Raw genomic sequence first — 18,360 nt, 5'->3', positions numbered from 1 at the left:
AAACAAGTGTGTTTTAAGTGTGAGCAATTCTACATATAAATCTTATGATTTTTTTAAAAAAATATTTTTCAATGCTGATTAGAAACAGTTCTACATTATTTACTAGGCAGTTAAACTGAAATGAGGATGTGAAAAATTGACAGCAACATTTCAGACTATATTGAAACTTCCCATATTTAGTACAATTATTAAATAAACAATTGTGTATTACTATAACTTAATACTGAACTCAACTAATGTGTCGTGTCATCACAAAAGTTTGGATTTTACATTTATGTTTTCTGCCCCTGTTCAACTGTTGAATCTTCAATTTTTCAAAATGGCATTATATAGAATTGGATTACGGAGAATTAAGAATGAAAAGTGACTAGAGGGAGGTGACAAGTTGTCAACCATTCCTAGAATGTCTGCAAATCCAGTATTGATGTGAAGCTGTTGATTGGCTTGATCTTTTAAAATATTCCATTGGTGATTTTTCAGAATCCATCAATATTCATAAATAGTTCAATTGTTTTTTACAATATCCTTCACTTGTATTTGTTCAGGTCTGGTGGATGAAATGGGTCTATTTAGTTCTATGACTATACTGGATATATGCAATGTTAAGATTACAGATAGGGAACATAGGGATTTTTCAAAAACCTGATGATGTCATTTACAAAAAGATCAAGATTTTTTCTCTATTACTATATTACAAGATATAGGCTACCGTGAAATGGATTTAAGATACAGAAAAACAAAAATTGACAATCTTGGAAAATAATGCATTTGAATCAATCAACTAAAGAGCTGATAGGTGCCTCTTTATTTATATACAGAAACAAACTAGATAGATTTATTTGAAATGCTGTAATTTGAATTTCTGCATGAGTAGGGACTTAGATTTTATGACACAATTATTATATTAATATATTACTAATATAATAATTTTATTTATTATATTATTTTCCTGTTCATGATCTTACAAGAAAAGGAAGAATTTGGAGTCTTTCATGTACAAAATCATGGCTTTATCCTTTTTTCTAGAATAAATTATTATTTGTCATCTAGATAATTAAAGTAATTTCAGATGCTATTAGAAATATGAAAGTGTAATATTGATATATGTAATTCATTGGGGAAAATAGTAAGGCATACTTGGTGTTTAAATTACTAAATTAAAAAGCATTTATTAAGTTTACTGCAACTCAAGTTGCTTTGATGCCTGTTTAACAACTAGGTAATATTTCTGGACTTAGATGCTAAATAGGATCAGGCTTGGTTAATATTGATGGAAGATCTCTGGAATACAAGGGCTGTAGAATCTAGATCGGTAGGAAAAATAGAATAGAACACCCTCCCCAAGTGGTCACTTTTATATTTTTGCCAAGAAAACTGCATGAGTTTTCTGGAATTGAGCTTAACAGAAGAGACTATTTTTTACTTGAGTTGATGACTATCCTGGGAGGCAACAGTTTGTTGTAGAGAAAGATCTGAAAAGGTAACTGCTGTTGTATTTTTCTATTTAATTGTGTAGTATACATTAAAATATATAATTTATTTTTCAAGCCATTAGTCTTGAAGTTACACTTCTACATTGTACAGTGAGGTAAATTATTCTAAAATTATTGAAAATTATTTGTAGGTGAGGATGTGGGTCAAACTCTGGGTTTTTAATTTACATAATCCCGAGTCACTGTGAGTTGGGCAGCTATATAAATTTGTTTAATAAAATAAAGTCTCAGTAGCTCCTAATTACTAGCAAGTTTTGGAAGTAAAACTTAAAGATTAAAAACAATTTAGAATATAAGAAATATATCATTAGACCTGAATATATACATTCTTTTCATTCTTTCCATCATTTCCTGGTTTCTGAAGCTGGAATAATACTTCATTTTATTGCTAATCACATGCTTCTCATTAAAGGAGTTTAGATTTTTGTTCTCTAGTAGTAGTAGTAGTAACATGCATTTAGTAAACTAGAGAAACTTAAAAATGTCAATAACTCCACTACCTCCAGTGGGCCAAGTCACATTTACAGTGTCATTTCAGGAGAAAATATTGCAATATATAATTTTTAAAAACAAGTAGTAGAAATATTGCTGCTAAATAAATCTTATTTCTTTTATTAATGTGCTTCCCTGTAGCAAATCAACTAAGTCACCTAGTAAGATTCCACAGCTGAAAATAGACTTGAATCTACATTTTGTTCTAGAGCAGGGCTGTCAAACTCCTGACCCACAGGCCAGATACGTCATGCATTGGCCATGCCCAAGCGCAGTTTAGTGAAGGGGGGAAAAGTTCTGATACATCACATGATGCTGCTGTGACACCCGTTCCAGAGTAACATCTTAACCATTATGCCTTTCTGGCTGAATCTGCAAATAACTAAATTCTTTTGCAACCTAAAGTCATGCAGTCAAGTCTATTTCCTCAGTCTGGATAAAGTCTTCATTTGTTGGCCTATGTCTAGCCCATTATAAATTTCATCCACTTATTTAAGGATTAGAATAAAGAATATATTTTATTAACCCAGAATCTTAGTTAATACTCATTAAATGCTAAACTGGTTGTTCTCTCTGAGCTTGGTTTTTGCTTGCAGATGTTTCATTGCCTACTTAAATAATGTCATAAGTATAACTGGGTTTGCTGCCTGTTTATGTACAGTAGCTTTCCTGCCAGTGTGGGTGTGGGTGCAGTTTTCTCCTTGATAGTTCCTTGATTATGGTATTAATTATTTAATTATTTGCCTGATCTTAATTCCTATTTATTTAGGTGTTGGCTGTTGGAGAGGATGTGTTCTGTTCTTTTTGTTTAGCTTTTTTATTGTCTCTTTTGCATAGTGTGTAAATATGGTTTATTTCTATATATCAATTGGTGGCTGATCTGTTTTAATGCCAAGCTTTCATGAATTCCCTAGTGTGTTGGATTTAGCTTGGTTTAGGTTGCTCACTTTCCCAGTGAAAAGTATGCTTGCATCTGTCTTCATGTTGTAAGATTAAGGAGTTTTCATTATATCTTTTGAGTTCTAGTTCATGGATGCGCTCTGGTAGTCTTCTGTCTGTCTGTCCTACATAGTGGCTGTTACAATCTTTACATTGTATACTTTACATTGTATATTGTAGATCGGGGGTCTGCAACCTTGGCAAGTTTAAGACTTGTGGACTTCACCTCCCAGAATTCCTCAGCCAGCTTTGCTGGGAGTTGAAGTCCACAAGTCTTAAAGTTGCCAAGGTTGCAGATCCCTGTTGTAGATGACTCCTATTTTGTCTCCTGGGCTATTGTGTCTTTTGGTTTATTTAAGACGTTTTGAAGGGTTTTAGTTGGTTTGTGTACTGCTATGATGCCATATTGTTGTAACAGTGTGTTGATTGTAAGATGTTTTTAATGTGTGGTAATCTTATCTTTTTCAGACTTTATGTTGGTTGTGCTATAGTGGTTTGAGTAGTCAGGCATTTTTGGATAAAGTTGTGTGGGCATCTTTTTTTTTTTTTTTTTTTTGAAAGATGGTCTATAGGTGGTCTGTTTCATTTTCTGTTCTGGATTACTGTAATGGTTCTTCCTGCTCTTTTTTATTAAATATAGGTGAAGCTGCTGGTTATCTGTCAGCATGGATTGAAACATTTTCAATATGCTTATGATACTCATGATCTCTGCCCAAGGACAACCAAGTGATGCTTCATATCTGGAAGCTATAGGGGATGTAATGGGAGAATAACTTTGAGGAACAGGAGAATTGCAGCCAAGACAAAGATCATATAAAAGAAATCTGAGTCCAAAGCATGTAATTTGAGAAAACATTTCAGACTTGATCCTTCCTAGTTTTCTTTAAGATAAAGACAGGAAGGAGGACACACATTCAGACTTGCAATATTCTGTTTCTGTAACTATAATAAAATTACAATTGGCCATCTTTAGTTCTTGATGGCATGGCAGTACCCAAACTGAACCAATGTGTTATTTGGGAGGTCTTATGACCTCATGTTTTTGCCTAAAGTATGTGGCATCTGTGGCCAGAGAGTTTTGCAGTTACAACTTGTGCAATTGTACCCTTTCCTAAATTGGGTGGTATTGCTCATATTCTCCTACTGTGTAATTATTGCAATGTGATCTAACTGGGCTGTCTTGAAAAACCATCTGAAAACTTCAGCTGATCAATAATGCAGTCGCAGGCAGTTTTGAGTGCACCACTGTATATCAATATTATATCTGCTGAGTAAACTGCACTGGTTCTAACTGGGCTTAGTAGTATTTAAAAGGTCCTGGCAGTCACCTCTAAAGCCTTTTGTGACATGAGGCTGGAATATTAGGAAATTAGGAAATGTCAACTAATGTAACCTGGGAAATGCCCCCCCCCCCTTTCTGTTATAGCCCTTGTTCCTTGGAACACCATATTTCAGGAGATCCAGCTGGCATGACTCTTCTGGACTTCCATAAAACTTTATAACATGGTTGTTTTTTTTAGCCTGTGGGTGAGGAGGCTGATAGGCTTGCGAGATCCATTTTATTGTTGTGACAGTTGTCCTTGGCAACCACTATATATTTTATCGATCCTGTTTGTGTTTTTGTAGTTTTTAACCATGTTATCTTCCAAGTATCGTTAAAGTTGAATATGGGCATCTATAAAGTGCAGTTAATTTATGTTTTTAACTCTTAGAACACATATAGAGTTGGCATATCTTGTATGTTATTGCATTTCTTTGTAATAAATGAAACCAATGTATAAGGTATTATTTGTAAGCATGTTTACAAAAAGCATGTTTTATCTTTGTTTTAAGCTACTTTTGTACTATTTATCTATACATCAAGACAGAGAGAGAGAAGAGCTGCCTATCACCATTTCAGTCTTATTGAGACAAAGGATTCCAGAAACACAATGGAAGCACTATGCTTGCTAAATAATTTTGAGGAATGATTTCAACAGTAATAGCTAAAGAATACAATTATTGTAAGCAGAATTTCATATTTAAATGTAAGCCTTTACTGGTTCCTCGGCATAAATTGATCATGTGATGATCATTTTACTACTTACTTATATGAAATAGTAGCTTTACCAGCTAAGGCAGGGATGTCAAACTTGCGGCCTATGGGCTGGATACGTTACGCACTGGCCACACCCACTCCGTTTAGTGAAGGGGGAAAAAGTCACGATACGTCACATGACAACCAGAGTTTGATACCCCTGAGCTAAGGTATCTAAAGTTATTGATTAAATGAAAGAGATTATATATGTTCTGTATTAGGGATATGTAGTGAGCTGGAGTTTACTTGGAGTTGGGGTTTTTTCTGGAAGCTGACAGAGGCCTAATCTTTGGAAATTACCTGATCCTTTTCCAGATCAGAAGCAGAATTCAGAAAAAGAGATTTATTCTTCTGAGATTTCAGACCAATGAATCAAGCCCTAACCTTAACAAGGCTGCTACATTTAGAGTTCCACAGACTTCTCAAACACTCAAGATAAAACTTTTATCGTGGACTAGTTCTAAGCTGTATAAAACTAGTTCTAAGCTGTATAAAACATCTGGGAGTGTAATTCACTATTATATCTATGGCAATTTATACATTTGGGTGTGGTGATGGTGGTGGTAGGGTGTTGTTCCCCCCCCCACTTTTTTTCAACTAGACTCTGCCCTATACTTCATAGATTTGAAGTCAATCAGTTGACCCAACTGACATCTATTACCTGGTCTCTCATACATAATCTGGAATAGTAAAAACAAAACTATGGTACCCACTTCCATTCTTCACTGGGATGAAATAAAATTAGAGGTATAAGACAAAGCATTTTATATTTCACAAGAACAGTGCAGTTATTTTCATGTGAAGCATTTGCATCAGATTGGATCCTGTAATATAATCTTAATAATTATAAACAACGGTTTAATGAAAGAAACATTTTGCAAGAGCAGTGAATCAAAACGTTCATAAACTGGTTCCCACAGAGTTTTCACATCGAATAGATGGCCCCTGAAGTGCGGAATGTTAGTAAAGAAAATGTTGATGTAGACTGCTACATTATACAATTTAAAATTTGCTAATATTAAAAATATTGTTTTTAGTCATTGTATTTTAAAATGGATAATTTAATTAGATAAAGGCCTATGATTCTTACTGGGGCATATCCAAGCAGAGGTCTAAATATTCTTGGTTGTGTAAAATCTGAACAATAATTGAACTCAAAAATATTGCTGGTGCTGCAAGCCTCTTCATTTTGTATCTAAAATGCCAAATTAGCTGATAACAAAATTGTCATGGCTGGGTACCTTGAAGCTAAGATTTTTCTACTGCAAAGTCTGGAAAGCCAGAGCTCATGAGATGTTCCCATTCAATTTCTAGATAGGCAGTTGTAGTCAGTCTGGGTTAGGATACAAAACATAACTATGAAATAATAACTCAGCATTTTGGGAGAAGTCACAGGAACCTCTTCCTCTTCTGATCTAAAGTGAAAAACCACAATCTCCTGGTCAGAATGGGGAAATTAGACTAAACTAGGTTTGAGCACCTTCACCTTATATATCATTAGTTTATTAATTTACTATTTTCCTTGGTTTACTAACAGTCCACCAAAAAGTAATTTGTTCCCTATAATTAAGTAATTTCATTAAAATAAAGCATCACCATTAGGTTATATTTCAGTAATTGTAAAAACAGTTATGGTTAAAATTATTCATACCCTGTTCCCAGTATTTAACTTGTTGCTAATAAGCCATTCCAGATTTGTTGTTTTAAGTGTACCCTTTGCAACAACATAATTAAATTGGAAGTTCTATATATTGGCTTCTCAATTTATAATTAGTCAAGAGAACCTGGAGGTTTTATTGATTTTGTCTGATATTTGTAATCATCCATCTTCTTTGTCCGACCTTTGAATCTATGCATAACTTTTAAAATTCCAAAATAGTCATAAAGGATATCAAGCGTTTTTGCAGGAACAATGCTAAAAAGAAAAGAGAAGAACATAAGCCACTCTATACTGTATTAAACTTTGAGTTGCTGTCAGTTTTGCTAAATTAGTGTTATGCTAATTTTACAGATTGTTTAAGAAGCTAAACAAAATTAGGTGAGATGGGACAGTATAGAAATTTAATAAATATTAATTGCAAAACAAACAACATAAAAATTAAATTTTATAACATAGAAAAAAAATAAAATTGTAGACAGCAGATAATCTGTAGTAGCCAATAAAATAAAAGCCCCTCTCAGTCATATTAAAAGGATGACAGCAGATAAGAGAACCAATTTAATTCTCTTTGGAAGTGATGTCTATAACTCGGGGGCATATACACATATAAATTTTCTTAAATATCCTAGTGTCTTTGATCAGCTATTGATGAAACAGAAATGTCCTTATTTGGATTTACCAATTTTCTTGGAGATGTAGAAATGCAGAGTATAGTAAACCACTCTTTCTTCTATTCTGATCCACAAATAAAAATACACTGATATGTAATAATAGTTCTCTGGATTCATGCCATCACTAGCTGTTAACATCCCTGCCAACTGCTGCTTTTTGGCTTTACTATGAGTATGATTCAGGCATCCCTTCTCACAATTTAGAAGCAAATAAAACCTGTCTATTTCTTCTTCACATTAATACGATTGTTCTTTTTGTCCTGATGTTTTGTGTATAGGAACACAATGCTGGTTGAACTGTGGGCTTTCTTCCCTTGGGAACAATGTCCATTTTATCCAGAAATGTTAACCCTATTCCAGGGCTGGATTTACAGTAAAATTCATCCAGGCTCTGTCTCAAACAAAAAGGAACAGCCTTTTTGAGTATAAGACTAGAAAGAATAATCAATATGCTAACTCTGTAAACTGCTTAGCGAGGACTGTAAAGCATTATGAAGCAGTATAAAAGTCTAAGTGCTATTGCTAACTGCTATCTTCTCCTTTGCTGGGCTATCACTGAAGCAAAGGTTATGTTGCAGATTTTTAATCTCTACAAGTAACCCATCCCAAGGGTCAGCCCCTTTTCCTGATGGAGTATTTACAGTATCAGGGCTCTAGACAATACCTGAAGATGACCACATTTCAATTTTGCTCCAAGTGTGACTGCAGGAAAGCATTGGAGACAAGCCATATTTGTTCTGCATTGTGTATGATACTATTTATTTTATGCTGCCTGCAAGCAGTAAAATATGCCTTCAACAATATCCAAACTACGATATGGAATCTGAATTTCTGACATTCTCCCTAGAAATGATTCTATTGATAAAATGCTTGCCATACTTTTAATCTTTTGCACCCACCAGGTTTATTGCCCCTACTTTTTAAGTTAAAATCAATTAAAATATAATAGTAATAAACTACAAAGCAAAATACCTATTTCTAACAGCATATGCATTTCCAACTATGGCTCTGTGCCCATCATTTTTTATATTATTGGTAAAGAAAAATGAATGGTTGCAAACTAGTACTTAATCTTCCACCCAAAAGGGCAAAGAAAGGAGCATAAATGGAAGTAGCATGGTAAATTCTGCAGTGAGACAGAAGGTAGTAGAGAGGAAGACAGTGTCTTGTAAAATCAGTGTCACCGCTGGATACATCTTCCACAGCAGCCTCTTTTGAATGGGCAGGCTTCTGGACAATCCTTTTGTAAAAGAATTCCCAATATGTTCTCAGAATTCCAGGTATGCCCACTAATCAATGGTGGTCTCTGTTGTTACACATTCCAATATTCTGTAAAACTTTCATATCCCCATGGATATGATTCGATTTTCTTTCTTTAAAGCAACAACAAAAACAAAAAAGAATGCTGATGGTGCCTGACTTCAGTGCATAGGTGCAGCTGGTCTGGGGTATGTGACAAAGCTCTCCCTTGATCTTTTCAAAACAAAGATTAGTGGATATCACTTCAAGTTAAAGGAAAGAAATCTTCCCAAGGACTGGTGGCACACTCAAAGAATATACATCAGGAATTTAATGCTCTATCTGCTACACTGTTTTTTGCTCTTGTTTTTCTGTGAAGTACCATTCTGCTACATTTCAGATACAGTCTTCACTCTGTGTTCCTTATTTGTGCTACTGGATGAAAGTATGTTACGACACTGATTTCTCATTGCTTTTATTTTTTTTTTAAAAAATGCCAACTATAGGTGAATCCATCTTTTTTTGTACTTTTATACGAAACATCAATTTTAGAATCTGTTCTAAAAGAGAAATGGTGTCATTTTAGGTAGCTTAGCCTGGTGCCTTCTTTTATCTTTGACTAATTCAGTTTAATTCAATTAAAATAACTGAACTGAATTGGATCAATTTCCAAAATAAAATTAACCTGTGTAAGATTTTGTCTAATTTACATACACCTGAGATCTCTTTCAATAGAGCACACATTTTGGGGACTTTTTTTATACCACTTTTTTGTTGTTCACTGGTCCTTTCTTGACATTTTCGATTAGTTCTAGCAGAATAATCTTACCTTTTTACTATGTTAAACAATTGTAGACTTCGTGGTATAAAGATATATCGCTCATTTCGAAGTATCCCAGACACAATTCTTTCAACAGCATATTCTGGATCTATAATGGGCAGCAAGTGAGACCACCTGACAGAATAAAACACCACCACTTTGAATTACATTTTTCTTGAATTTCATCTGTAATAATAGCAATTGAAGCTTAAAGCAATTATCAATATGCTTGGAACCAGCACCAACCAACTAATACTGTCTCCCTCTCTTTCTCAGTAACCTCAATATCTTCTCTTCCTCGTGCCCTTTTTCTTATGTGTCTATTTGTAAAACATACATGTTCACTTACTATTACAATAATACAACTTAAAATGTTTGGACTAATTTTTCATATTTTATCCTCAATTTGTCATATTACTTTACTCAGTTTTTCATATGCCTTTTCTATAAAAGGCTTTCAAGCAAGTTATAATTTATATAAATAATTCCCTCAGTTTAATTTTTCAACCTTTGTCAAAAATTGATTTTAGATCTGGTATTTTATCAATCCAGCAAATTCCTTCTATAATATTTTAAGGCATTTTTTGCCATTTGTGCACCTATGTACCTACTACCATCTATCCATATTTTCTCATTTGGCTTATTATACTGTTTTATCAGAATATGAACTCTTTATTTTCTTAGGACAACATTTCAACTTTTTATAAGTAGTTTTCACAATTCTAATGGAGTAATTTGCAAATACTCCATTAATAGCATTCAGAGAAGCACATCTAACATTGCAAATGTGAGATTTCTTTTGTGGATTTAGTGTAAAATCTAGTGTAAAATCTGTTGCTAAGAGTATAGAAACATCACTATAACAGCATGCATGGCTCAAGCATTTTATACATGTAAAGAATCATTTTACCAGATTTTTAGCAGGCTTTACCAAAACCAGATTTCACCAATAAAGGAGAATATTTGTTGTTCAGGGTTGAAATAGCAATAGCAATAGAGTTATATATCATCTCATAGTACTTTACAGCACTCTCTAAGCAGTTTACAGAATCAGCATATTGCCCTAACAATCTGGGTCCTCATTTTACCAATCTCTGAAGAATGGAAGGCTGAGTCAACCTTGAGCCAGTCAGGATAAAACTGGCAGTGGGCAAAGTTAGTCTGAAATATTGCATTCTAACCATTGTGCCACCACAGCTGAAAAGTCTTTGGTGATCTCTGAGCTTGGTTGTTTTCTACATACATTTCATTACTGAAGCTAGGTAACATTATCAGTGCTAGAAAGGAGTGGGGTTTGCTCTCCGTTTATATACCAGTGGCTTGCCCTGTCCGTGTTGGTGTGTGTGTGTGGGAGGATTGGGGTAGTCTTGGAGGTTTTTTTAGTTGGGCTGTTTACTGTTAGCTTGTCTGGCTGTTCCTTGATTAGGGTATTGTTTACGTCTTGATTTTCTTGTGCTGAAAGATCTGGTAGGCTGAATAAAGTAGTTGTCAGCGTCTCAGAACTGACATACAAAAGGAGGAGAAGCCTGAACTTTTGCCTGCTAAATCCCTTTGAAGATTCAGTCTCCTCGGAGATGGGGAGGGAGGAGACATTCCTGTGACCTGACGAAGAAGAAATCAGGAAAGTGACTTGGAAGATAGCCAATGAGAAGCAGTGAATTGGGGATCGGAAAGGGAGGGATTGAGCCAGTCACCATAATCATCCCTTTCTGCATGATTCACAATTGAACATGCAGTTTCTTTAACAAAGCATCTTTTCTTGTTGGCTTTCCTTTTGGGGAAAGTACAAGATGGCTGAAACACAACCAGTACTGAATACTCCTCAGAGCACAGGACGTCATGACTAGAAAGAGTTTCTCCAAAAGAATGTACTTCCATGTATATGACTTCAACATACAACAGAAGTCTTCCAAATGTGTGGACTTCAACTATAGAAATATCAGAAATGGCTTCTGGTAGAGAAACTGGAAAAATTCATATACACAATTGCTACTAAGGTTGCAAAATGCAACTTGCAAAAGCAAGTTCTGCTATATTTAAATCTGTTATCACTATTTTTATTCAAACCTGTCATTATTTTATGTAATTATTTAAGGCCACACATATATTTATGAAATGCAAACAACTCACTTTGTTTCACAGCCTTCAAACATTCCAGTGTTCACTAGATATGGACAGACAATTGTAGATTTAACACCATTCTTTTTCATTGCGAACATCTCTAAAGCTAGAGATTCAGCAAAACCCAGAACTGCAAATTTACTTGTACAGTAATCTGAAAAGTGAGAAAGAAATAGAATAGTATGTGCACGAAGCAGAATAGTTTTCCTATAAAAATATTTTGGATATCACACATAAGCATAACTAACTGAATAAAAATCAATGGCAATTGGCATCTTTTGTTTGTACCTTCAGAGGTCTATTTTCTATGTTTACAACATTGCTGCTAAAAAGAGGCTGAGAATTTTGAGGGTAAAGAAGGAAGTCCTTCCAGATGTGTGAAAATGCAACTTTCTTAATTACTATGCATACATGTTATACTTAATAGCCACAGTAATTATTTGTTATTAGCTCGTCTCATGTTTATGATAAAATGCGCTATACCTAAAACTATTTGAGGGGAACCCCTAAATGGTTCTTTCAAATATTATCATGAAATGTGACAGAAGGAATAACTAAATAAATGGGCAGCCATCATATTCACTGTATTTAATTCAATTACTTGAAGTACATTGCCCTATCATTTTTTCAAAAATGACTAATACTTCTATAAATCTGATTACCTTTCTTTCATATTTCTTTCTTCTTTTTTCCTACTACAGTCTTTTATCTCTTGTTCAAAGGAAACATGACTTGTAACAAAGGTTGCTAACTCTTTGGCCTACCTCAACTGTCAAATTAAGAGTTTTGCCATATACTAACCTGTCATTTTGTTGACACCATAACAACCAGCTGCACTTGAAATAGTCACCACATGTCCATGATTAGAAGCTACCATGGCTGGAACAAATGCTTTGACAGTCTATGAAGAAGATGTAAAAACAAATACATTTCAGCATATGAATATATAAAAAATATATATTTTTTTAAATTTAAAATTTTACTTCAAAAATGACCTAATCGGGTAGATACAACAATATTTCAGATTTTCTGAAAAGTCTTCCAGTCTTAGTTCAACTATCTGTTTCATTTTGGTCTCTTCTGGAATGTTAAAGCAATCTGAAGGTGACCAAGGATGGGTCTGTGTGTGGTATCAATCTCTTTGAAAGAGGGAAGGGTACATTCTCTCCTCAGGAGGTTACTACTAAATCCCTCTTTTTGGAATAATAATCATCCAGTCTCCAAACTTTCTTTTGTGGAAAATGTTGTGGAAAAGGTGATGGACTTTAGCTATAAAGAATATTGGAGAAAACAGATTATCTGGACTTGTTTCAGTTGGATTGAAATGCAGTATGGAGAAAAGGTTGGTTGTGCTTGTTGATAATATTTGTTGGGGCCAGGATGGAGTGGCACCTCCATTCTTGGGCACTTTGATCTCTCAGTGGCTTTCAATACCATTGACCATGTTATCCTGGTATCCTTCTAGATTAGCTATGGTAGATGGAAGTGGGAGGAACTGACTTTTACTGGTTGACCTCCTTCCTCAGATATCAGTCTCATCTGTTGATAGAAAAACCCAGGCCTTCTCAAATGTGTATGCCTCATGACTATAACAAGTTTAAATAATAATAATCACAGTATCTGCAGGGCTATTGTTTATTGAAATAACATTTATGTAAATACTAAGTACTACATTAGAAGGCAATGTTAGATTTTGCTGTAGCCACTCTCCTAATATAATTATTTGGTTCCAGAGTAGATTTCTAATTTTATCAAGAAATGTTAGGCTGAAATACAATACATTCAGGAGAAATAAATGTTTATTCCACTATGTAAATAAATAATCATTTATGAGAGTGTACCAGAGATTGAAAGTTTTATTTCTTTACAATTAACCCAGTTTAACATTGTCATCTGCATAATAAATATCATTGTTTAAAATTCTGCATATTTTACATTTCACTAGGGCTGTTATATTTAGCAATGGTTTTAGTTTTCAGTTAGTTTTGCTATTTGTCCATATTATGCATTGTGTTGTGTTGTGTTGTATTCTATACTATACTATACTATACTATACTATACTATACTATAAAATTTGATACTATACTATACTATACTATTCCATTTTTTCTAGGGTGTTTGATTAAAGTAATATCATTGCTGGTTTTATAAATAAATATGTTAGTTTATTTTGCAAGAAATCTTCTCATCAGGACCAATGAAAAAATATGCAAGAGATTATAATACCCTTGTAAAATCTGAACCCTTGATAAATGCTAATATATCTAATCTAGCTCTATTTCAGAAGTTCAACAGTACTTTGCTGTTGAGTAGTCGAAACTTGGAGCCAACTTACAGTGGAGGTAGTGGATCAATCCTAGGTAACTGAATTTAAATGTGCTAGGTGATAAACACGTCTATCATCTAACAAAAATAAAAATTAAATTAAATTAAAAAAAATAAATTAAAAACAAAACAAACCTCTGAAAGGGCAGATTCAATGGATCACTGGCTCTTTTTCTGCTATGCATTTCTATGTTATTGCTGTGATATGTTCAAATTTACTATTTCGTATATACAGCTAACCACAGCTATGATTCTTGTTTTGTTTTTTTTAATAGACCACTAGAGGGCATCAATAGCAAAAATGCAGACTTTAAAACTGCATGGACTAATTGAGGAAGTTGCCAGGAATCAAGACCGAAGTCAAAGGTAGAAACAAAGAAAAACAACATTTTTGAATATCTTTGCTATGGAGACAGAAGATTTTTTTGTTGTTTCTTGAGAAAGTCTATACTTAGAGAAGCATGACTGAAAGGTTTTTAAAAACTTCTAGGGTTGAACCTGTGATTGCCAACAGCAATGGCTGATTGTGTGAATCTTCGTCAAAATCAACATCAATATTATCTGCTTAAGCAATTGGTAGCATTCCAGATTTTGGGACTTTTTTCTTTCCAAAATTTGTTGAATGCTGGCTTACATCTCATATCTGCATGGCCAGTAATCAAGACAGTTAGATAATATCCTGTCCATTTTAATTATGTTCGCCCAACTTGTTCCACTTGTTCGTTTCAACTTGTTCCACTAAAATAAAACTTGTCCAGATTTCTATCACGTTTACAATAATTATACTATTCTTTTATAGCAGCACAAAAGCCATAAATGTATACCAATACGGCCTACGTTAGAAGTGGGGAACTTTTTTCATTATTTTCAACTTCTCAAGTTGAGTGACAATAGTTGAGTAGAGAAGGGTTAAGAAGGGATATTAAAAAAATGGAGAAACAAATTACTAAAAATATAATCTTTTGTTGATCAGGGACAGTGGGCTACAAGCACTCTGTAGGTTGAAAATGGTAAGGGGTTTATTAATGCTAAGGGGCTCACTATATGGCTGCATCTTAGAGATCACCATATACCAGTAGTCCTTTTGTGAATGAACATGATCCCATCATAGTAGAATTACTGTTTTGAAATTATTGAATTGTCTTCTAAGAGAGCCTTTGTGCAATTCTAATAGCTTCTTCAGTAGGATAGAAAAGTATTATGTGGTGATAGAATTGATTGGGGGCTGAGGATAATGTTATGCATAGCTTTGAAATTGCTTGAGAAACAGGATTTCTAGTTATGATTTTCTTACAATCATGTTCATGTGGTCTCTCTTGCCCCTATCATCTTTCTTGGATTCTGTTTATTTGTTTGCTCTTTAGAAATTTGATCAGAAGCTAGTGAGAGAAGATATTCTACTATGAAATATTTCTCTTATTGGTCAGAAGATGATGAGAAAAGACAAAGGACTTTCCACAAGAGTTCTATCTGTAACGCCATTTTTACTAATAAAAAAAACCACAATTCAAGTTAATATTGGATATACTTTCACAATTAAGCTGACTTTGTATAAAATATACAAAAGTATGAAGGCTATTGCTTAACGCACTGTAAGCCGCCCTGAGTCTCCGGAGAAGGGCAGCATATAAATCAAATAAAAAAAAAATTAATCAAAAACTTGTTACCCAAAAGTGTGCCATTGTGTTCACTTGAATACTCTTCTCTAGAAGCATATCTGGGGTGTCTAAAAACATCTTTCCTGTTATGATGCCAGCATTATTAATCAGGATACCAACATCACCAACTTCTTTTTTCACCTAGAACAGCCACAGAGCAGGCCCAAGTTAAAACAATTGTAGTAAATTTACATAATTCAAAAGAAAGCCAAGTTACCAAAATCTTCATATAGAGATTTTCATACATTTACATTAAGCATGCCATCAGACATTACAGTACATGAAATGGAGGTGGCTTATTTCATCTCTCAATTATAGATACACTTCACTGTTCAGCAAAGTAGACTTTAAATTTCAAAGAAGGGAAAAAACACTGGGGCAAATTGGAAAATAAAACATTTTTTCTCTAATTTAAATTTCACCTTCATTCCCTTCTATTCAATTTGTCATTCAGCATTAAGGATCTGTGGTAAAGGTACGGGCTTCACTGCTGTTTAAAAAGACATCACAAGAATTGGGATGCATGTGTTTTATGAGCAGGAGGTCCAAAATGCTATCCTAGAAGTCTCCATGAAAAAGACTGTTATCTGAATAAATCAAAGACTACAGGTGGTATTAAAATGACATAATGGTGTCATATACATGCAAGTAGTTTTGAATACCATGTACAGTCCTCAGATATTTCTGAATTTCAGCCAGCAGAATATTTCACTATTGGTCATGTTGGCTAGAGCTACTGGGGATTCTGCTTCAATATCTGGAGGTTTACATATTATGCACTCTTACAACTGGGCTCACACATGTGAATCTATAACATGATTTTGATTTTATATGTTGTATAAAACCAGACACAGTGCTTAATAAATAAACTATAGTTTAAACTATAAACTATAGTTTAATACAATATATGATTCCAGTGATTTACAGATGCCATGTTAGCAGATGGAACAAATGTTTGATGGCTAAATAAACTATTTTATGTTGTACAAAATCTATAACTATATAATTACCTGGCCTGCCACTTGATAGACTTCTTGCCTTTTGCTGCAATCACAAATGTAGTCATGTACTCTCATAGCCCCAATATTACGTGCTAATCTAGCTGTTTCTTTGATTCCTTCCAGATTAATATCCCAAAGAACTAAAGTAGCTCCAAGTCGAGCAAATTTTAAAGCCATCAGCCTTCCCATTCCACTTCCAGCTCCAGTTATAAGCACTATTTCACCAGCAACATTTTTCTTCCGTGCATAGATAAACGATAAGAAAAACTCCATCAGATAATATATACACAGCAAAATGATTTTCAGCGTTTCCAGGAAGAAATTCATTTTGGAGACCACGTTTCAGATTACCTGTTGAATAAATTCAAAGATCAGTTAAATCTATTGCCAAACATTTATGTCTTGTTTTCACCTCCTTTCAGCTGGGATCCTTTCCTCCTTCCTTGGGATCCTCCAGAGGAGTAGATCAAAACTGATAGGGTTTATCAGTGAGAAAGAGGCATGTGTATATCATTCCTGTGGGCAGTGTAAATGATGAAACTAAAGCAACAAAGTGCTCTAAATAATTTTTGGCTGTTTTAACATTTTCAAAATTTTGTAATTATGCATAGAGAAATTAAATAATAAGAAACATTTTTATGTTCTTATAAATTTATTACAGATAATTCAAAATTCAATATGATTTCATGGTATAGTTATTATATGTACCCTGGGGTACCCAAGGGTACATATAAGATTGCTTATTTGGGTTCAAATAAGCAATCAAATCATACTAGGAAACAATATAAATCGTAAGGTCCTCAATGGAAGGCAGGTTGGTAGCAATTGTTTTTTCTGGAATTCTAATTATCCTCTGAAGTCTGTGTCTGTCTTGTTGGGTAGCAGAAGCAAACCAGACGTATGGATTAGGCAAAAAGTTTAACATTGCCTCTGCTAATTTCGACAAGATACGGCCTGACCGTAAGTTGTGCAAAAACAAGAGGAAATTCCCTCTCACTAAAAAGGATCTGCTCTTGTATTTACTTACCAGCCATTTCAGGCGACGTAACTCTGAACTTTGGATTAGAGGAAGCAGTGACATAAAGAACAACAGGGCGAACCCGCAGATAGCGGCCCCTTCTATTCCTCCACACCCTCCCCACCCGTGTGTGTGTGTGTGTGTGTGTGTGTGTGTGTGTGTGTGTGTGTGTGTGAGAGAGAGAGAGAGAGAGAGAGAGAGAGAGAGAGAGAGCGTACACACACGAAGTGAAATGTAAACTACAGTATTCTTAAGCGTCTCTCGGGTCCTAGCCCTGAACGTGAAACAACCACAATCCTCAACGCCCCAGAGCTACGCCGTAAAAGCTCTCCAGCTAGTTATCGGCCCCGCGCACCGACTTACTCAGTTCTTTTACTCCTCCCGGCTCCAGACTTCGCTGAAGAGGAAAAGGTTACGTCCGTACTGCGAACAAGAAGGCCACCACGAAGTAGTATCGCCAGCGCCGATTCTCTAGATGGCAGTCCAGAAGAAGACACGCCCATCCACCCCAAAGGCGGTCCTACCACCTGCTTTACGTGCGGACGACTGCCTTAGTCTAATTGTAGCCTAATTCTGCAGTTCCAGGATCGAGTTTATCTTCCCCATTGTTCAGCCAATACAGTGGAGAGGAGAAGTTGACTGAAGGGGGTGGGTTCTCCACAGGAGACGGGAAATTCCCCTCCATCGTTCAGCCCAGTTATCCCAACTTCGCTGCCGAGGGGGCGGGAGGAGGGGCAAGAAAACTGAGCAGCTCCTTGGCAGCGCGTCCCTTAAAGAGAGGGAAAAAATGCTCGGCGCCACTTGTGCCTCTCGTTCCGCTTGGCACAGCTGAAATCTCTGTTGCAA

At 35.0% G+C, this 18,360-nt stretch overlaps 1 protein-coding gene across 1 annotated transcript; it reads right to left on the bottom strand.

The window, feature by feature from the left end:
- Positions 1 to 5,763: 5,763 nt before the first annotated feature.
- On the bottom strand, positions 5,764 to 17,981 carry SDR16C5 (short chain dehydrogenase/reductase family 16C member 5). Its single transcript, XM_070942272.1, has 7 exons — positions 17,878 to 17,981; positions 16,506 to 16,847; positions 15,505 to 15,636; positions 12,314 to 12,413; positions 11,522 to 11,666; positions 9,401 to 9,526; positions 5,764 to 6,916 (listed from the first exon to the last, which is right to left on the bottom strand). The coding sequence occupies exons 2-7, from the start codon at positions 16,821 to 16,823 to the stop codon at positions 6,772 to 6,774; spliced, it is 966 nt and encodes a 321-aa protein (XP_070798373.1). The 5' UTR covers positions 16,824 to 16,847; positions 17,878 to 17,981; the 3' UTR covers positions 5,764 to 6,771.
- Positions 17,982 to 18,360: the final 379 nt, after the last annotated feature.

This window comes from Pituophis catenifer, unplaced genomic scaffold (genome assembly GCF_029215685.1).
Source record: "Pituophis catenifer annectens isolate HBS135680 unplaced genomic scaffold, rPitCat1.0.hap2 SCAF_3, whole genome shotgun sequence".
NCBI lineage: Eukaryota > Metazoa > Chordata > Lepidosauria > Squamata > Colubridae > Pituophis > Pituophis catenifer.
The sequence above is the reverse complement of the archived record's forward strand: the minus strand, read 5'-3'. Positions and strand labels throughout refer to the sequence as shown.